Below are 22,163 nucleotides of genomic sequence, written 5' to 3' on the forward strand. Positions count from 1 at the left end.
ATCACGGCTCACTGTAGCCTCAGCCTCCTGGGTTCAAGCGATCCTCTCATCTCAGCTTCCTGAGTAGCTGGGACCATAAACATGAACCACCACGCCCAGCTTTAAAACACTGTTTTTTTGTAGACACAGGGTCCCACTATGGTGCCTAGGCTGGTTTCAAACTCTTGGGCTCATGCGATCTGACCCTCCCACCTCGGCCTCCCAAAGTGCTGGGATTACAGGTGTGGGTCAATGCGCTCGAACTCCTTATCCTTAACATGGGCTAAGAACATCCACCTTGTAGGTCTGTTGTGAAGTTTAAACGAGTTATGTATGTACCTACCTCCTTTGTATTGAGTAGAGGTGCTTTATCATCAATAAATGGTAGCCATTATGTTAATGATAGTATGTTTCTATAATTAAACTTTTTATTTTGAGATCATTGTGGATTCACATGTAGTTGTAAGAAGAGAGAGATCTTATGTTTCCTTTGCTCAGTTTTCTCCACTGATAACATCTTATGAAACTATAGTACAATATCACAGCCCAGATACTGAACTGATACAGTCAAGATACAGAACAGATCCATCAAAACCAAGATCCCTCATGTAGCCCATTTATAGCCATACCCATTTCCTGCTCTCTCCTCACCATCCTCTCCCCATATTTAACCCCTGGCACCTCTAATCTATTCTCCACATCTGTCCAGTATAATAAACACTAGTTGTATGTGGGTTTTTTTTTTTTTTTTTTTTTTTTGAGATAGAGTCTTGCTACATTACCCAGGCTGGTCTCAAACTCCCGGGCTCAAGCAATCCCACTGCCTCAACCTCAATCTCAAGTAGCTGGGATTAGAGTTGTACACCCTGGTGCCCAGCTCTATTCTCAGTTTCTATAATTTTATCATTTCACTGTTTTATAAATTGAATCATACAGTATGTAACCTTTTCAGACTGCATTTTTTCACTCAGAATAATTATAGATTCATCCAAGTTGTGTGTATTAATAGTTTCTTCCTTTCAATTGCTGAGTTTCTTCCTTTTGATTGCTGAGTAGTACTCTATGATATGGATATATCAGAGTTTGTGTAACCATTTACCCACTGAAGGACATGTAAGTTGTTTTCTATTTTTCACTATTGTGGATAAAGCTGCTATAAACATTTATTTACAGGATTTATGTGAACATATGTTTTATTTCTCTGGAATAAATGCTCAGAAGTGTAGTTTCTGGATAATATAGTAATAACATGTTTAGTTTTAAAAGGGAATGCAAAAACTGTTCTCTAGAGTGGCTGCACCATTTTATACCAGCAATGTAGGAATGACTGATTTTTCTCTGCATCTTAGCCAGTGTTTGGTGTTGTCACTATTTGTTATTTTAGCCTTTCTAATTGGAGTGTAGTGATATCTCATTGTGCTTTGATTTGCATTTCCTAATGGCTAATAATATTGAACTTCTTTTCATGTGCTTACTTGCCATCTGTATATCCACTTTGGTCTTGATGACTGTATCTATATAAGAAGTCTTGAGATCAGGTAGACTGATTCCTCTCACTTCATTATTTTTCAAAAGAATAAAGCTATTGCAGATATTCTAGTTCCTTTGCCTTTTCACATAACTTTTAGAATAATCATGTCTTTACTCATAAAAAATAATCTTTCTCAGATCTTGATATAAATTGTGCTAAACCTATATATGAATTTTGAGGAGAACTGACATCTTAACTATGTTGAATCTTCCAATCCATGAACATGGTATGGGTATCAGTTTCCTAGAGCTGTTGTAACAAAGTACTATAAACTGAGTGGGTTAAAACAACAGAAATTTATTCTCTCACAGTTTTGGAGGCCAAAAGTCCCAAGTCAAAGTATTGGCAAGGCCGTGTCTCAGGATCCCTCTGAGACTTTAGGTAGAATCCTTGTTTGCCTCTTCCTACCTTCTGGTGGTGGCCAGCAATCCTTGTCATTACTTGGATTGCAGCTGCATCACTCTAATCTCTGCCTTTGTTGTCACATGGTGCTCTCCCTGTGTGTCTCTGTTTCTCTTCTCCTCTTCTTATAAGGCCGAAAGTCATATTGGATTAAGGAACCATCCTTTCAGTACACCCTCATCTAAACTTGATTATATCTGCAAAGTTCCTATTTCCAAAGATCACATTCACAGGTCCTGGAAGTTACGACTTTAGCATATCCTTGTGGGGAATACAGTCAGACCCACAGTGGTATCTGTCTCCGTTTCTTTTGATCTGTGTTTCCTTTCACCAGCATTTTGTAGTTTTCAGTGTACAAGCCCTATACATGTTTTATCAGATATACACCAAAGTGTTTCCATTTTGTTCAGCAATTGTAGATGGCATGTTTCTAATTTAGTTTCCATATGTTAATTGCTAGTGTATAGTAAATATAACTGATTTGGGCTGGGCACGGTGGCTCGCGCCTGTAATCCCAGCACTTTGGGAGGCTGAGATGGGCAGATCACAAGGTCAGGAGTTCAAGACCAGCCTGGCCAATATAGTCAAACCCCATCTCTATGAAAAATACAAACATTAGCCAGGTGCGGTGGCACACACCTGTAGTCCCAGCTAGTTTGGAGGCTGAGACAGAAGAATCGCTTGAACCTGGGAGGCAGAGGTTGCAGTGAGCTGAGATCATACCACTGCACTCCAACCTGGGTGACAGAGCGAGACTCCACTCAAAAAAAAAAAAAAGAAAAAAGAAATATAACTAATTTGTATTGATCGTGTATTCTGTGACCTTGCTGAATTCACTAATTAGTTCTAAGAACTTTTTAAAAAATATATTCTTTGGGACTTTTGTATTTTCTTTGGGATTCTCTACATAGATGATGATGTCATTTGCAAATAAGGGCATTTTTATTTCCCCCTTTCCTATCTGCACGTCTTGTTTCCTTTTCTTGCCTTAATGCATTGGTCAGAACTTCTAGCACTGTGTTGAATAAGAATGGTGAGAGTGGATGTCCTAGCTTGTTCCCAGTTGTAGAGGAAAACATTCAGTTTTTCATCACTAAGTATGTTAGCTGTAGTATTATTTTAGGTGCTTTTATCAAGTTGAGGAATTTCCTCATTTTTACTTTTCTGCTTTCTTTTACCATGAATGGTTGTTGAATTTTGTCAAACAATTTTTTGTATCAATTGATATAACCATGTTATTTTTTATTCTTAGCTTGTTAATATGGCGAATTATGTCAATTGATTTTTCAGATACTGAACCAGTCTGTTATCCCTGGAATCAACTCCACTTGTATATATTGCTGACCTCTATTTTCTAAATATTTTGTTAAGAATTTTCACATCTATATTAATGAAGAATATTAGTCTGTAGTTTTCCTTTTCTGTACTTTGGCTTTTGAATCAGGGTAATATTGGCATATATCATGAATTGGAAAGTATACTCTTCTATTTTTTGGAAGAGATTGTGTACAGTTGGTGTTAATTCTTCTTTAGACATTTGGTAGTATTCTCCGGTGACACCATCTGGAGATTTCTTTTTTTGGAGTAAGATAGTTTTAAAATTACAAATTCAGTTTCCTTAATGTTTACAGGGCTATGCAAATTATACATTTCATATTGGGTGAGTTGTGGAAGTTTGTGATTTTCAAGAAATGGGCTTATTTCATTTAAGCTAAAAATGTATATGTGTAGCATTGTTTGTATATTCTCTTTTTGTCCATTTGATGACTGCAGAGTCTGTAGGGATGTCCCCTCTCATTCCTGATAATTGTAATCAGAGTTTTCTCTTTGTTGGTCATGCTACAGGCTCATCAATTTCATTTTTAATTTCTGTTTTATTTTTCCTGCCTTCCTGTGAGTTAAACATTTTTTAGAATTTCATCTTGACATAGCTAGAGTATTTTTGAGTGTATCTCTTCCTATAGCTTTTTAAATGGCTGCTGTAGGTATTATATTATATACGCATAACTTATTGCAGTCTACTGGTGTTGACATTTTACTAGTTTGAGTGAAATGTTTCTTTATGTCCTTACCCTCCCCCTTTAATAATTGTCTTAAATATTTCCTGTACATATATATAGAACCACATCAGAAAGTGTTATAATTTTTGCTTCAACTCTCAAGCATAATTTAGAAAATTTAAGAAGAGAAGGTATATGTACTATCGTATCTACTAGTATTTGTACACTTTTTATTGTTTCCTGATTTTCCAAGGTTCTTTATTACTTCTTTTCTGTTTAGAAAATACTTTTCAGCTATTCTTTCAGGGTAGATATACTTATCACAAATAGTTTTCCTTCATCTGACAATGTCTTGATTTCTCTTTCATTTTTGAAGAACATTTTCACTATGCATGGAATTCTGAATTGAAAACTTTTCTTTCAGCACGTGAAAAAATGCTGTGCCACTTTCTTCTGGCCTCCATGGGTTCTGATGAGAAATTTGTTGTCATTTGAATGGTTTCTCCCATAGGTAAAGTATTGTTCCTCTGTTGTTGCTTTCAAGATGCTTTTGTCTGTCTTCAGTTTTCAGAAGTTTGACATGACATATCTTAGCATGGATTTCTTTGAGTTGACCTTCTTTGGTGTTTTCTGAGATTCTTTAATCTGTAAGTTTATGTCTTTTGCCCAGTTTGGGAAGTTTTCAACCATCATGTCTTTAAGAACATTTTCAGCTCTGTCCTCTTTCTCCTCTTCTCTCTTTCCAGGACACCAATGACACCAATGTTAGATTTTTTAATTATAATCCCCAAGGGTCCTTGCTACTCTGCTCAGGCCATTTTCTCTCTGTTATCCAGACTGTGTAATGTCTATCACTCTATCTTAAAGTTCACAAATTCTTTCCCCTGCCCCATCCATCTTGTTATTCAGTCCATCTACTGAATTTTTTATCTGGTTATTATATTTTCTAATTGTATGTTCTAAATTTTCTAAATGCTTCTTCTTTTTATCTTCCAATTCTTTGCTGACACTTCCTGTTTCTTTTCAGGGACTTCTTATGTTTTCATTAGTCTCAAGAATGTTCATAATTGCTTATTGAAGTATTTTTATAATGAATGCTTTAAAAGTGTCATCAGATAATTCTAAAATCCCAGTCATCTCAGCATTGGCTTCTATTGATTGTCTTTCTTTTTCTATTCAGCTTGAGATCTTTCTGCTTCTTGCTACGACAAGTAATTTTCAACTGAAGCGTGAACACGTGAGTATTATGTTGTGAGACTCTGAATCTTATTTAAACTTCTTGTTTTTGCTGGATTCCTGTGACATTGCTCTAGCAGAGAAAGGGGAGGTACTGCCTTGCTATTGCCAGGGATGGGTAGAAGTCTAAGTTCTCCATTCAGCTTCTGTTAGCCCCTGAAGAGGGGAGGAGTTTCTCATTATTGCTGGGCAGAGGTAGAAATCCAGCTCCCCCATAGACCTTCGCTGATACCACTCTTGCTGGGAGGGGTAAGAATGTTAAAAAGCAGGGAGCAGACTTGTTAATGATGGTGGTGGCAAAAGCTCTGACTCTTCACTAGGTCTCCTCGAACCCTCCCTCAGCAGGTGTGGGAAGGAGTGCTGCATGATTGCTGGGTGAGGGGGGTGTTCACTCCCACCAGCAGGGATGACAGTCCCTATTCAGCCTTCTCTAACACCAGCCTGGCAGAAGGATTGGGATGCCAGGGTTCAGCTTGACAAGGATGGGAGTCTAGATTCCCTACTTGATCTTTGCTGTTATGGGTGGGTAGGGCAACAGATTTTTCTGTGGTGTTTGGCTGTGGCGTTTGGTTGGTTATTGGGTAAAAGTTTTCTTGCTAAGCTATCCCTTTCCTGGGCCTTCGACTAGATGGGGCAGGCTTTTGTTGGGGCTTTTATTGTTTTTAACCCATTGACACATCCAGGGCACCAGCTTCTTCAGTTCTAAGTCTGGGATACATGGAGCTAAAAGAAGTCTCAGACGGCCAGGCACGGTGGCTCATGCCTGTAATCCCAGCACTTTGGGAGGCCAAGGCAGGTGGATCACAAGGTCAGGAGTTCAAGACCAGCCTGGCCAACATAGTGAAACCCTGTCTCTACTAAAAATACAAAAAAAGTTAGCCAGGTGTGGTGGCAGGTGCCTGTAGTCCCAGCTACTTGGGAGGCTGAGGCAGGACAATCGCTCGAACCTGGGAGGCAGAGGTTGCAGTACACCAAGATCGCGCCACTGCACTCCAGCCTGGGTGACAGAGTGAGACTACATCTTAAAAAAAAAAAAAAAAAAAAAAAAGAGGTCTCAGGGACCTTGCCACTGTGTCATTGCTTGGGTCCCTAGCTGGTCTGCCTCCTTCTTGCCCTCTTTCAGAGTGGTCTTATGTTTATTTTATATACAATGTCCTTTGTTTATAGCTGTACAGTTGACCCTTGAACAACACAGGTTTGCATTGCACTGGTCCACTTATATGTGAATTTTCTTCCACCTCTGCCACCTCTGAGGCAGCAAGACCAACCCCTCCTCTTCCTCCTTTTCCTCAGCCTACTCAACATGAAGACGACAAGGATGAAGACCTTTATGGTGATCTGTTTCCACTTAATGAATAGTAAACATATATTTTCTTCCTTATAATTTTCTTAGTAACATTTTCTTTTCTTTAGCTTACTTTATTGTAAGAATATAACATATAAGACATAGAACATACAAAATACATGTTAATAAACTGTGTTATTGGTAAGGCTTCTGATCAACAGTGGGCTATTAGTAGTTACGTTTTTGGGGCATCAACAGTTATATGTGGATTTTCAACTGTGGGGGTGGGGTTGGCATCCCTCACCCCCATATTGTTCAAGGGTCCACTGTACTTAGTGGGAGGAATACGGAAAAGTAAAATTACTCCATCTTCCTGGAAGCAGAGTAACTAATATTGTTAGTTCATTTAATCCTGGCAGCAAACCTGCAAGTTAGGTGTTATCTCTGGAGGGAGAAACTAGACTCACTCCAGAGAGTCTCCAAGAAAGGGAGACTCAACTATGATTGTGTAGACAGAGAAATGAATATTGGTCCCATGGACAATTAACATTCCCAAGCTATAGAATTTTCCTTGGAATAACAGATCTCTCCAGTTTGATCTCTAATCCTGCGTGGGAGAAATAAATGTGAGTCCCAGTAGAAGGCAGGGAATATCTGACCACTTGGACATAGTCTTACTATTCTAGGCAAGACTGTGCTCTAGTTCATTCTAACCACCTGCCAGGCAAGACCACCATGAAAGTAACTCTGATCCAACATTATGCCTTCCTGAAAGGCATCAGGAAGCCTTCTCACTCTATCTTATCTAACGGTAATTGCATTTCCATAACAATGGACATATTGGTGTAAGGAATAATATGTCAGTGACATGTGGAGCAAACATTTATCATTTATGACTATGATATAGAGAGAAGCTCCCACTCAGCCCAGGGGGCAGGTGAGGTTTTTCAAGAAAGTTGGGGGCCAATTATATTACACGAGGAAAAGAAAGGCATCTACCCACCCTCCCAAGCCTTGCTCTTTGAACTTGCTGGCAAATTTCAAGAAGTTTCCATAGATGCTCTGCAAAAAGATGGTCATTGTCTAACTTTTAAAAAAAAAAAAAACCATATAGGTTTGTGCTTCTGCATGGACATTTGTCAGCTTATCTGTCTCATCCTCTAGACTAGGCACCCCTTGAGAACAGGGAATATGTTATATGCATCAGCACTTAGCAATGTGCCAGTCACACAGTCACATGGTAGCCACTACTCAATAAACGTATGCTGGATGAAGGAAAAAAGAAAGGGAGAAATGAAAAGAGGAAGGGTTGTATGGATGAAAAGGAGAGACGGACAGAGGAGGATCTATTTCCTCCCACTAGACTGTTACTTATTAATCTTGGAATCTGTAAAACTAAGCAAGAAACAAAAACAGGAGGTAACTAATCAATGTTACATGAATGAATGAATGAATTAAGCAATTGAAAGGAAGAAAGGATAGAGGGAAAGAGGGAGAGAGGGAGAGAAAATTGTCTTTATGGTGGAAGGATGTATCTCTACCTCTTTGAGGACAGACTCATTAATACATATAGTACTTACTTCTCCTGGCAGAATTGTTACAACAGGAGGGAAAATATCTTCTGCAGGTCAGACTCAGATCTGTGTCCGAATAGGACCAGCAGCTGGCGGTTGTGTTCCATCAGAAGGAAACTTATTAAACTCTACCAGATCATGCAGGGAAAGGCTAATGGCATAATTCCTCTTTCTGAACACAGATGAGAGCTGGAAACATCCATCAGAGACCGTCCAGTCCAACCACTTCATTCTGTAGGAGGGGATGCTGAGACTCTAAGGTGGGAGGAATGGCCTCCTGCAGTCACACAGAACATTAGTGGCCCAGGTCCCAAGTCCTGGCCCAGAAGCAGAAACACAAGGTTGTGCCAAGTAATAAGAAATTCACATCTGACTCTGGAACTCAAATAGAAGCACGTTCCTCACCCAGGTTTCCACTTCACTCAGCTAAGCACTGATTTGGACATGGTGGTGATGGTCACTGTTCTCCCATGGAAACTTTCTAAGGAAACTGTCCTCACCCTCCAACCCAACAGCCTTTGTTCAATGGACAGTCCTAAACAGACACACCTGTCTTGTGACCTCCATAGCCCACTCCCAACACAGGACCATAGGCCAGAGCATAATGGCAGCTGACCAGTGACCTATAATATGGGATAGAATGATGAGATACGCCATTAGGAAGAAGAGCATTAGGAGCAAAGGCTGAGATAAGATGAGGTTCAAAGAGAACAGGGGAGCCACAACAGGCCAGAAAACAAAGAAGCCAAAGGTCATAAGGAGTAGGAACTATATGGAGGCAGAAGCAATGATAAAGGAAAGAAAGACAAAAGTAGAAGATGAAGAAACCAGCCAACAGTAACAACACATCAGAGGAGACCCACAAAGAGTAGCTGAGTCAGGGATACGATGGAAGACCAAAATAATGGCCCATGGGCTTGCTTTGGGTCCAAGGAGCTGGATTGAGCTCAAGACTGTCCTCCATGTCTAGTTTCATAAGGTCCAGATCCTAAATGATGATTTCCCTTTCTCTGAATTGCCCCATGTCCACCCTTTACAAAAGACAACTCATTTTGCAGAGCCAGCCTAGGCAGGTCTCTGTACCTTGCAACCAACCAACAAAAGTAAGCCAGCATGCAGGCACTTCAAACAGCTTGAATACAGCAGGCAGAGATTCAGCCTCTGCCACTACTGCAGATGGTAGTTTTGATGCCTTGATGTGGAAGTACAAGGGTTGTAGATTGGTCCCATAAGGAATTGGCAGATGCTACTGCTGCTGCTTCTCCTCCTTCCCCCTCCTCCATTCTCCTCATCCACCCCACTCTGTCTTCCTCTTCTTCCTCCTTCTTTCTCCTTCTCTTCCTCTTCCTGCTTCCTTTCCTCCTCCTTCCCCCTTCCTGTTCCTCCTGCCTCTTCCTTCTCCTCTTTCTCCGTCTTCGTCATCATCAAGCCATTTCCATGCCCTGAGTACTCAGCATTGGACTAAAATCCTTTATACATATCATACATCGAATCCTGTCTGCAACCCCAATAATACCTCCTATTATGTCTATTTTACATAAAGGAAAACTAAGGCAGACAGATCTTGAGATAACTGGCCCACAATCACATAGCAAGTTAAAGAGCTGAGTTGCAAGCCCAGACTTCCTGACTCCAAAATCTATACTCTAACCACTGTGCTAGGTGAAAAAGCAGGGCCTTTGTGAACTGGATTGACTGAACTAGACAGGAGACAAGACAAAGAGCAGTGAAAAAAAATCTTCAGACCAAACTGGCTCAGAAACTTATTGCACTAACCACGTCATTGCCTGACAAGAAGAATCTGTGTGAAGCCAGCAAGAAGGGAAAGAGGGGAAAAAATAACCCAGCCCTATGATAGATCCTGTCCACCTTCATGTCAAAGCTGCTTTCTTAATAGAGGTTAATTTATTTCCCTTATCAAATTCTCCTGCTGGCAGACAAGCAGAACAATGTCACAGTCACTGATCTATCTGACCTATGTTTCAGTCTCATCTGACACCAAGAGGCTCATGGTGCCTGTAAAGCTAGAGAGAAAGGTCTCGAGGTGGTTCTGAGCTCCTCACCCCTCAAAATGTCACAAAGGAAAGAATGGGTTCTAAGGGATGCACAGTTACTATAGTTCCCAGAAGCCTCGCTATTTGAACTTACTCAGCCCTCCCAGCAGTGGGGATCCCCTCTCCTAAAGACCTGTATCTTTTGCGAATAACAAAGGAAAAGTGGACCCAGCCTGACGTTTTGATCAAAGGCCCCTAAATTTAAGCTGATAATAATAGCTAGAATCTCCTGGATATTAACTGTGGGCCGGTAAGTACACTGAGTGCATTTAAATGTTGATTATTGAATTCCATCCTCAAAACAACTGTCTGAGGTTGGTGTTCTTATTGCCTGCCATGGGCAGTTTAAAATATGACTACAAATCTGTGGACTCTTCCCACTAAGAGTTGAGGTCTCTGTTTCTTCCCTTTGAATCTGAGCAGGCTTGTGACTGCTTCCATCAGTAAAGAGCAGCAGAAGTGACACTGTCAAAGTTCCACCTGTTTGCTAATTCAGTTGCTCTTTGAGCCATGAGCTGCCATGTAAGAAGCCCAACTACCCTGAGGCAGCCATATTGTGAGGACACCCAAGCATTACAGCAAGTCCATATAGAGGTGCTCTAGTTGACAACTCTGCTGAACCCACGCTTCGACTCAACCCAGCCCAGGCACCAGACATGGAGTGAAAGAGCCTCTGAATCAGGGGTCAGAAAACCTTTTCTGTAAAGATTCTGACAGTAAATAATTTAGGCTTTGCAGGCCATGCAGTTTCTGTCATGACTACCCAACTCTGACATTATAGCACAAAAGCAGCCACAGAAATATGGGTATGACTGTGTTTCAATAAAATTTTATTTACGAAAGTAGGTGGTGGGCTGGATTTGGCCTGTGGGCCATAGTTTGCCAATCCCTGTTTTAGATGACTCCAGCCCTTATCTGTGTGAGTCTTCCCAGTTGATTCCCATCATGGAGCAGAGACAAACCACTCCTTCTGCTCTCTGTCCTAATTCCTGACCTACAGATTCTGTGAGTATAATAAAAGGATGATTGTCGTATGCCACTAAGTTTGGGTGGTTTGTTGTGCTGCAGTAGATAACTGGAACACCCCCATTTTACATACAGGAAAACTGAGGCTCAGAGAGATTAAGTTACTTGTTCAGTCCCACAGCTAATAAGCAGAGGAAGGCCTGGCTGGCTGCCAGGTTTGCCTGATTCCAGAAGCCAGCTTCACTCAACTGCTGAAATGATGCCACAAGGAGCCAGATGGTAAACGGCTTCGAGATAAAAATGGCAGGGGAGATAGCTCAAGAGAAAGGGGACACATGAGCTTTGTGGGGAGACATGGAAGGAGAGGTCAGAGATAGAGGAGGGACCAAATGATGCATGGCCTTTCAGGCTGCAGTAGAGTCTGATTTGTTTTCTAGATGCAATCGAAAGCTATTGGATGGTTTTTAAGCAGGGCATGGCATCATTCAAATTGCATTCATTAAGTATCACTCTGGCTGATGTGTGGGAAATGGATTGGGAAGGGGGCAATCCTCTCTCTGTGCGTTGCCAATGAATAGTGACTCGGCTATCACGATGTTCCTCTAGGACCTGAACACAGGTCAGTGCCCTCCTGATCCTTGGGCTAATGCGCTTTTTCCACTGATATAGTTTGGATATTTGTCTCCTCCAAATCTCATGTTGAAATTTGAACCCAATGTTGGAGGTAGGGCCTAGTGGGAGGTGCTTGGGTCACAGGGGTGGATCCCTCATGAAGAGTTTGGTCTCTTTTTTATTTATTTATTTTTTTTGCAGTAATGAGTGAGTTCTCACCCTATTAATTCCTACTAGAGCTGGCTGTTTAAAAGAGCCTGGCACCTCTCTCCCCTTGCCTTCCCTCCCCTCCCTCCCCTCTTCTCCTCTCACCTCCCCTCTTCTCTCACCCTCTCTCTCTCTCCCTCTCCCTCTCCCTCCTTCTCTCTCACACACGTGTTTCCTTCCTTCCTTTCACCTTGTGATGCCTGCTTCCCTTCACTGTCCAACATGAGTAGAAGCAGCCTGTGGCTTCCCCAGAAGCAGATGCTGGTGTCAGGCTTCTTGTACAGACTGCAGAACTGTGAGCCAAATAAACATTTTTCTTTATAAATTACCCAGCCTCAGATATTCCTTTATAGCAATGCAAATGGACTAAGACATCTACCTTCGACATAATGCATGAAAGCTTTGAGATGCTTGGGAAATCACCTGCTGGTGGGTGCAACATTTGCTTCCTACTGTGAAGCTGGGCATACCCCTGGGATAGATTTGGTACAGTCCCATCAGCAGATCAAATAAAGGATATGGAAATCATGCCAGAAATTTCTGGGCCACAACTGAAAGAAAGATGCACAGAGGGGCCCAGTGCTGACCTCTGTCTGAGGGTAGAAGCCAACCAAATTGCCTGTTGCTCAGAGCTCAGGGCCCCAAAGAAAACCCACCCATCCAGCCTCTACCAGAAGCTCAGAAATAGACCCCTATTCCTTGGAGGTCTGATCCGACAGATGTGTCAGAAAGCCCAGAACCATCTGCAAAGTTGGTCCTGGAAGATGGTGTTATAGTGTGGCAGGGTCGCCACCCAAATCTCATCTTGAATTGTAGCTCCCACAATTCTCACATGTCATGCGAGGGACCCAGTGGGAGGTAATTGAATCACGGGGGCTGGTCTTTCCTGTGCAATTCTCGTGATAGGGAATAAGCCTTACAAGATCTGATGGCTTTATAGAGGGGAGTTTCCCTGCATAAGCCGTCTCTTGTCTGCCATCATATAAGATGTGCCTTTCACCTTCCTCCATGATTGTGAGGCCTCCCTAGTCACACAGAACTGTGAGACCATTAAACCTCTTTTTCTTCATCAATTACCCAGTCTCAGGTATGTCTTTATCAGCAGCATGACACAGACTAATACAGATGGCAAAACCTGTCACAGAGCAAAGCAAGTGAGGTCTGGACCACTAACGAAACTCCTTTTAAGTCTCTCCTCCCATCCATTGTGCCTTCCTGGACACCCTCATCCATTCTCATTCCGACATGGCCTCTCTCTAAATTAGATTTCTGGCACACAAACCTCTCCACTGATTGCTGGATGTCCCTCAAGCTTTACTCAACACAAACATCACAGAATTAGGGAAGCTGAGATGGGTTGGGAGGGAGCGCCATACTTCCAGATCAACCCTTCCTCCCTCCTACCCCTCACCCAGCAGTGCCAGCCCCACATGCCCAGACCCAGCAGAAGCCCAGCCTTACCTTGTTGATTTTGTTGGTTTTGGGGAGCGTCTGACTGATGTGCAGGTCTGAATACCGAGGTGGCTTCCGTAGAGGGTTGTTGATGTCACATGGAACGGACTCTGTCCGGACTAACCTTGCTGGATCCGTAGGGGTAAAAACATTGATTTGGGAATTTAAGTATCACTTTGTCTTTGGTTATGCCAGGAGAGCATCGCTCAGATCCCACCTCTTAGGCCCAGCCTCTAGACTGGAGGACAATTCACTAAAAGTGATCATCGTTCTGTGGTGGGATCCGGGTATTCTCTGTGGTTTGCAACATATTTCTATTGTCCATATATGACTTTTGACAATTAAGATGATAATAAAACTAAAGCTATCAGGGTTTTAAAAATACCATAATTGTTTCATATTGGCAGACTCAAAATTCATTTTAAATACACGAGATTCCTGATTTCTCAGGGCCTGTGATGAGTGGAAAAGCTCATCACGGTGCCCTGTCCCTAACTTTCTAACCTCTGTGTTAGGATCATCTTTCATTACTTTTGGGATTTCTCAGGCCTAAGCAGCCTGCCGCACATTGAAACACTTTGTCCTAAACAACCCTGGATCCCTGAAAGAAAGACAGCTGTTCCAGGAAGCTAGGCACATAGTAGATGCTAAATAAATGCTTCCTGATCCAAATCACGTCGCCCAAGCCCCTCTCCCTTCTGTTATTTCTATTACTCACAGGAGAACACAGTAAGGGACAAAAATGAGAAGATCAAAATCAAATCTGATGCCTGGTATTGTTACTTGTTAGCTGTTTTTTGTTTTTTGTTTTTATTGCAGTGGTGAGGGGAGGGTGTTGGTTGAGAAGTTTAAGCTCCGGATTGACCCAGGGATTTCATTTCTCTGCTTAGCCTGAGCTGCCATCACCATGGAAACTGACTATATTTTCAACTTCCAACCAACAGAGAGAAAAAGCAAGAAGCTGGTGGATTTCTGCAAAGTTCAGTTTGCTCTGCATGTACAGACACCTGCTGCCTTTGAACAAAAGGAGGCATGGCCTTGAGGGTGGGTGGGAGGGAGCCCTTCTTCAAATGTCAGCCTCTGAGAGCCATCACCTTCCAACAGGCTGGTTCTGTCCATATGGGAATCAGCTGCTAGCAGAACCTTTTACAGAGGAGAATTTGGTGGGAGGCAATTTTTCCAATGAGGCTGACCCAAGGCAGGGTCTCAAGAGAGGTGAGAATTCAGGCTTTAAAATAGCCTCATTGAGTGTATACAGTTATTCAAGGAACAGATGGCTCTCAATTAAGGATGTGGGGTGGGAAGGGTAAGAGAAGGGAGCTGAAGACTTTGCCTTCACTTGCAATTTTCTGTGTTTTTGGAGATAAACAATGCAAAGATCATTGAAAGTTGGCTTTGGGACACATCACAGTGCTTTCAGCAGCAATTTGCCTCCTTCTTTAAGTTTCCCTTGGGTTCATTCTGAATTAGGGCAGATTCCCAGGAATATGTACTGATCAAGGCCAGGGGACATGGGAGTGGGAAAGCGGGAGGACAGGGAAGGAGGACTCAGTGTCCGATTAGCAAGTTGCTGTACTCTAAAGTTGCTCCCTGGTGATTTGAAGGCTCTATCCATCCTATAGATGAGGGGTTTGCAGGGAGGTGACCAGCATGAGTTTAGAAGATTTTAATAAACTGCTTACATTTAAAAATAAGCATATGGGCCAGGTGCAGTGGCTCACACCTGTAATCCCAGCACTTTGGGAGGCCGAGGCGGGTGGATCACTGGAGCTCAGGAGACTGAGATCATTCTGGCCAACATGGTGAAACCCCGCCTCTACTAAAAATACAAAAATTAGCTGGGCGAGGTGGCGTGTGCCTGTAATCCCAGCTACTCAGGAGGCTGAGGCAGGAGAATCGCTTGAACCCGGGAGGCGGAGGTTGCAGTGAGCTGAGATTGCACCACTGAACTCCAGCCTGGGTGACAGAGCGAGACTCCGTCTCAAAAAACACTGAGTAAATAAAAAATAAGCATTTGGCACACAAAATTCTCTATTTGGGCTTTTGTTGGAAATGTCAGAAATGCTGGCAATGCAGGTCCACATGGCTGGAGTGGCTGGCTACCCTCTCTAGATGGCACTTGGGTTTTCCAGTGTCCTACAGCCCCATCTGGCCAACTTCTCTCATTTAGGACATCTACTTGGCCCTCGTAGGCATCTCAGTTTATGTCTGACTCCTGCTCCAGAGAGTGCTTCTCCACTTTAAGGTGCATGGGAATTCCCTGCAATCCTGTTTAAAATGCAGATTCTCATTCAGTAGGTCTGGGGTGGAGCCATAAATCACGCATTTCTTTTCTTTTCTTTCTTTCTTTTTTTTTTTTTTTGAGATGGAGTATCACTCTGTTGCCCACGCTGGAGTGCAGTGGCATGATCTCAGCGCACTGCAAGCTCCACCTCCCGGGTTCATGCCATTTTCCTGCCTCAGCCTCCCGAGTAGCTGGGACTACAGGTGTCTGCCACTACACCCGGCTAATTTTTTGTATTTTTTTTTTTTTTTTTTTTAGCAGAGATGGGGTTTCACCATGTTGGCCAGGATGGTCTTGATCTCCCGACCTCATAATCCACCTGCCTCGGCCTCCCAAAGTGCTGGGATTACAGGCGTGAGCCACCGCACCCGGCCTCATAAGTCATGCATTTCTAACAAGCTCCCAGGCGATCCTAATGCTGCTGGTCCATGGACAACGCTTTGAATAGCAAGGATCTGGCCTATGGTGTGCGGTAGAACTTTCTGCAATCAATAAAACGTTCTATATTTGTACCAATATAAGCCCTTGAAATGTGGCTGGTGTGACTGAGTAATTAAATTTGTGTTTTTATTTGATTTTAATTAATCTAAATTTAAATAGTCAAATGTAGCTAGTAGCTACTGTATTGGGCAGCACAGGTCCAGAAAGTCCCTCAGGGATAAATTTCAATATGGATAATGGAGTTTGGGGGTGATCATCCCATTGGGCAAGGATCAGGGGAACTATTTTGAAAGCTGGACTACAAGAGTTCCCAAGACAGTGTCCCTTATAAGTAAGTCCTTGGCAGTCAGGGAAAAGCCTTTCCTTTCAGCCAGATTTGTCTTGCTTTTGCAGTGGAATCCTGGTAGTGGCTCTCCCAGGGCTGCTACTTCCTTGCCTGGATAGGTTGGCTCGAACACTCCTAGGGCCCCAGGAGACAGGACACAGATGGCCCAATCCAACAGGCCCAAGATGTACCCCTCCTCATACCTACTTTTGCAAGGCCAATTGATTAAATCTAGCGAACACACAATGGAAAAACACCCAGCCAGTGCTCTTTTTGGTGGGAAGAAAAGCAATGGGATTGGTAAACAGAAGAGGCTAGAAGTTAGCACAGGAGGCAGGATGAGAGAGCAGGGGTTAAGTGGGGAGACAAAAGGGGCTAAAGTGTCTGAGGGACCAGTAGAGGGGCAAGAAATAGAGAGAAGAGGCATAAGGGAGGATAAAGGAGACAGATGTCAGGAAGAATGGTGTTAGAGAGGAAGAAACCATGTGGGGAACTATGTGGGGATCAGGAGGTATTCAGAACCAACCCGAGTGGGACAGCTATGTGCGGGACCTGCAGGAGCCCCACCTCACCCCTACCCCTAGGGCAGTAAGTGTTAAATACTTACCTCCTCGGTGGATGATCAGAAGATGACAGGGTGGGGCTTCTTTGGTGCATTTGTTGTGGCACTTTAACCTGAGAAAGATAAAGAGAGAGAAAGATGGATAGGTGAATGGCTGAGTGAGTGGACAGGTGGGTGGGTGGGTGGATGGATGGATGGATGGGTGGATGGATGGATGGGTGGATGGGTGGATGAGTGAATGAATGGATGGGTAGATGGATGGGGGATAGATGGGTGAGTAGATGAATGGGTGAATGGATTCACGGATGGATGGATGGGTAGTTGGATGCATAAATTGGTAGATGGATGGATGCATGGCTGGGTGGATGAATGGGTGGATAGATTGATAGGTGGCTGAACAGATGGATGGATGGTAGATGGATGAGTGGATGAATAGATGGATAAATGGGTACATGGATGGACGGGTGGTTGGATGAATGGGTGGATAGATGGGTAGATAGATGAATAGATGAATGGATGGGAGATGAATGAACAGATAGATTGATGGCTGATGTGTGGATAGATGGATAGATGGGGAAGTGAATAGATAAATAAATGGATAGATGGGTGGGTGAGTGGGTGGATGGATGGATGGATGGTGGATGGGTAGGTAGATGGATAGGTGGACAGATGGGATGCCCCCAGTGGTCTGGAAAGCTCTGGGTGCTGTGGATACTAAGATGTGAGATGAGATGGGGCAGCTACTGCAAAGGCATATCCTTAGCAAACCAGGAAATTAACTCTGGAGACAGGCTTCTAGTATCCTACTCTCTCAGGTCAGTCTTGGGTGGTCCAACAGTGGATGGCAGCTGTTTTATTAGCATTGCCCACATGGACTTCATGTTTAAAAAAAAATATCAAATATCATGCTTTTCCCATTAGCCTGTATCCATGATCATCATCACAATTCTTCTCATCATCTTCCATTTACTTGAAGACTCATTTTATACTATGTCATTTAATCTTTATCACAATCTCACAAAATGGGCATTATTATCATTCCCATTTCACAGATGGAAAAACTGAGATTAACTGACTTGCCCTGACAGAAAACCTGGGTCAGTGGTCCCAAAGGTGGCCGCTCATTTTTCTTAAAGCCTCAAGCTGTAGGACACATTCAACCAGGGCTTCCAATTATAATGAAATCGGTGCCAGGTATTAAGTTTTAGAGGCATAAAGTTGAAGAGTTTAGAATGAAAATGTCTTCCTTTGAAAGGAGCCAAAGAGGACACCTTGTTCTTTCCCCTCGAGTTGCCTGACTTCACAAGGATAATAAAAATCACAAATTACTGCAGCCTGGCTTTGTCCTTTTCTTTTAGAGTTTTATGTCAATAGGATAGATACACCCTGTGGAAGATGCCATAAGTGCCCCATTCATATCCCCTTGAATTCTCTTACCATTTTGCACATACCAGCCTAACTTCCAGCAGCCAACATCTTTGCCAGATGGTGGCCCTCAGGCTGCTTGGAGATTTAGTATGAAAATAGACACAAATACTAAACTCAGAAGTAGGAACTTTACAGTTGCCCCCTACTCTCTTCCTGATTTGACAGTTCTCTTTAAAATAATGGTTTGAATATGCAGGCACAGACTCAACATTGATTCCTCCAATTAGTCTAGTTCAGTGGTTCTGAAAGTAGCGTCCTCAGAACAGCAGCATAAGCACCACCTGGGAACTTTTCTGCGGCCCCACGGCAGACCTGCTGAACCAGCCCTCGGAGGCTAGGCTGTAGCAGGCAGCACTCTGGGTCTGAACGAGCCCTCTAGGTGAATCGGATGCATGCTCAGGTGAGAACCACCAGCCTAGCTGATTGTTTTGGAATATTTGTGCACAATTCCCCAGGTTTTCTCTTGTTTGGTCTTTCATGGTCCTCATGGGGCTCTGAATTCCTCTCTGAAAAAGTTAGACCTGGGACCACCAAGAGTGCAGCAGGGGAGCAAAGAGGGACATGGGCAATATGAGACAATGCTGAATCACAGGGTGAGACATAAGCCCCTCTCCAATTCTCTTTCAATCTGATGGCGCCAGAGAGGTGTCTCCAACACGTGTTATGTCCAGTCCCGGATTTCGACAGGTAGCAGTATCCACAGGGAGTTTTATCAATGGATTTTTCCATTTGAAAATTTATTTTTTCCAGGTTGCCTTATGAGACGGTTTGCATATTTGTCCCTTCCAAGTCTCATGTTGAAACGTGACCTCAAAGTTGGAAGTGGACCTAGTGGAAGGTGTTCGGGTCATGAGGATGGATCCTTCACAAATGGCTTGGTGCCTTCCCTATGGTAATGAGTGAGTTCTCACTCTGTTAAAGACCCTGAGATCTGATTGTTTAAAGGAGCCTGGCACTTCCTTCTATCTCTCTTGCTACCTCTCTTGCCATGTGACACCCCTGCTCCCCCTTCTCCTTCTGCTACGAGACCTTACCAGAAGCCAAGAAGATGCCGGTGCCATATTTGTACAGCCTGCAGAACCATGAGCCAAATAAACTTTTCTTTATAAATTACCCAGCCTCAGGTATTCCTTTATAGCAATGCATAACAGACTAACACACCTTATATTAATGGCAAGTGATGTTGATTTTTCATTTATGATAATGAGATATATTTTCATCTTTCAATAAATTTAAGTTTAAAAAGGCCATAAATAGAAAATAAGTAAAAATAGTAGAGCGGATATGTAATTATGATAAAATCATGACAGAGTGTTAGACAAATGTCTGAGTTAGACTGGGAAAAGCTGACTTAGACATTTTGGAATCTACAAAAAGAGGACACAGCTCTTGGCACCAGAAAGTCTAAGATGGTTGAAAAACATTTGGAATTGCTGTTGGTCATGAAGGACATAAAAACAGTAGGGCACTGAAAATAACAAGAACTAACATGTATGATGTGTCAGGTAATATCCTAAGTGCTTTACATCATTCATTTAATCCTCGTAACAGCCCTAAGAAGTAGCAATTATTGTTAGTCCCATTTTACAGAGTGAGAAACTCAGGCTCATCAAATTTGTATAACTTACCTAAGGTCAAATAGCCAGTAAGAGACAGAGGTCCCAAGCCCAACTTTTAACCACGATGCTAGATGCCTTCACAACTTGCACACTTTTTGCTTTATCATTTTGGGTGTAGGTGTGGGTAAAGCAGAAATTTCCCGGAGCTATGACTACCTGAGTCAAAATGCCCTTCTCTGAGACAAGCCTAAGATAACACCTAATTCTTCCCAATACAGACGCTTGACTTGACAAGGATAATCAAAATCCCAAGTTACTGTGACCTGGCTTTCTTTGTCTTTTCCTTTTCTAAGATCCTCAGACTCTCAGACTTATGGGAAATATCCCAGCCCCCATGGGAAAGCTCATGATGTCTCAAAACCCTTATGCAGAGCTCTGCTAAACGTGAAACTGGCCTTTTATTCATTCAACATTGACTTGGCCTGGAGTGCCCCAGGTACTGGACATACACAATGAACAAGACTAATGCCGCCTCTCTGTTTATGGGGAAGGATGATAAATGTATAAGCAGATAAATCAAATAACTGCAGATGTCATAAGATCATGAAAAAATATTTCAGGGAAGTGGGATGGGGGGAATGATGGGGTATGAGGGGGGTCCTCGGGTAGGTGTCAAGGGTAGCTGAAGCCGAGTTCTGGCACAAAGGTTTGGAGGGCAGGGCATGTGTGGTGAGTTCAAGGGTTAAAAGTTAAAGGTCGACGAGGCTTTTAAAGTGATGAGAACTTGTAAAGTGAAGAGAACAACACGAACGGTGGGGACATGAGGAAGGGGAAGTGGCGGAGACCCCGAAAGCTAAGACAAAGGGTCTGCATTTGAATCTGCAGGTGCTGTGAAGCCGCTGAAGGTTTCTGAGGACCATGACACGGTCAGACAGATGTTTGGGAGGCCCTGAGCTTCGGGGAATCTGATGTCAAAGGGGAGTCAGACTAAGAAGTTTCTGCACTTGGAATAGCTGGACTCCACTCCAGAAATTTCAAGAAAGAATTATTTTCCTTTCCAACACCCCTACCTATGAGTCATCTCTAATAAACCCAGCTGGGAGAGTGCCTTGCAGATACAAAGAAGCCCTGTGGCTATCTCGTGGGCAGCACTTTGAATCAGGGGCATGCAATTTAATTTAACCTGTAGACCACTGCTAATCCAAGACAGGACAGGTGAGACTGCCCATGACCTTGGCCTGTTTCCTGCTCTCCTCCTTGGCATTTTTCCTCTCCAGAGTCCCTTGTTGCTTATCTCTGGCAGTAACGGGAAAGCCCTCCTTGACCTCTGTCCCAGGAGTGGGAGACCGAACACTCCTCCTTCCAGCCAGGGGCTTCAGAGGGCAGCATTGGCAGTGGAAACACAGCCTTGCTCATGCAGAAAACCCCAAGAGAAATATCTCCAATGCCCAGGCACTTAAACCTTGCATGGAGGTTCAGATGTCAAGAACGAGAGCCTGCACATCCAGGATCTGCTAATAGAGTCGGCAGGATTAGACAAGCCCTGAAATTACACAGACTCTGGAGAGCGAGGGAAGAGGGACCACAGCAAGACTTTGCAAGCACACTATGTCCCACTTAACAAAAACTGTTTTTCCAGCTGGAAGTGTGCAGCATTTTCCCAAAATATGACTTTTCCTTTTCCCTACCCGTGGAAGAAAGAGCTACTAGCATGTAATTTACCAGGAGACCACCTGCTTCAAAATTAGATTCCCAGGCCTCACTCTCCGAGGTCCTGATTGGGTAAGTGTCTGTTGGGAATGCAAATTTTAAGCAAGCACACGTGAAACTTGAGAACTACCGTATCAGAGGAATACATTCTACTTCCCAGATGAGAGATGTATGGGAGCCTGAATCTTTCAGAATACAATGTTCTCCTCCGAAAGGAAAATAGGGGGAAAGTATATAGAACAAACCTAGGTTCAAATCCTGATACCACCACTCCCTGGCTGTGATAACTTGGGCAAGCTCCCGATACACTCAGAGCCTCAGTTTCCCCATCTGTAAAGTGGGGACAATTGTAGCATCTTGCCTCTCTGGGTTGCAGTGAGGACTAATGATACAATGCAAGTAAGGTGCCCAGAACAAATACTTGGCACACAGTAGAATCTCAAGAAGTGGCAAGTACTATCTTTTTTATTATGGTAGCTACCATAATTATTGCTAGTTTGTGCAACAGCTTTCTACAGCAAGCCCCTAAGATCCTCTGCTGGAGGACTTTCTCTGG

At 43.2% G+C, this 22,163-nt stretch overlaps 1 protein-coding gene across 1 annotated transcript in view; it reads right to left on the minus strand.

Annotated features, from left to right (window-relative positions):
* Positions 1 to 22,163, minus strand: part of KSR2 (kinase suppressor of ras 2) — a 494,911-nt gene that overhangs the window by 71,661 nt on the left and 401,087 nt on the right. The window contains exons 8-9 of the mRNA XM_025402906.1: positions 16,958 to 17,023; positions 13,308 to 13,434 (exon numbers count right to left, since the gene is read on the minus strand). Of these exons, the coding sequence (XP_025258691.1) occupies positions 13,308 to 13,434; positions 16,958 to 17,023 (193 nt within the window). The remainder of the gene's footprint in view (positions 1 to 13,307; positions 13,435 to 16,957; positions 17,024 to 22,163) is intronic.

The sequence above is a fragment of the Theropithecus gelada genome, chromosome 11, assembly GCF_003255815.1.
Source record: "Theropithecus gelada isolate Dixy chromosome 11, Tgel_1.0, whole genome shotgun sequence".
NCBI lineage: Eukaryota > Metazoa > Chordata > Mammalia > Primates > Cercopithecidae > Theropithecus > Theropithecus gelada.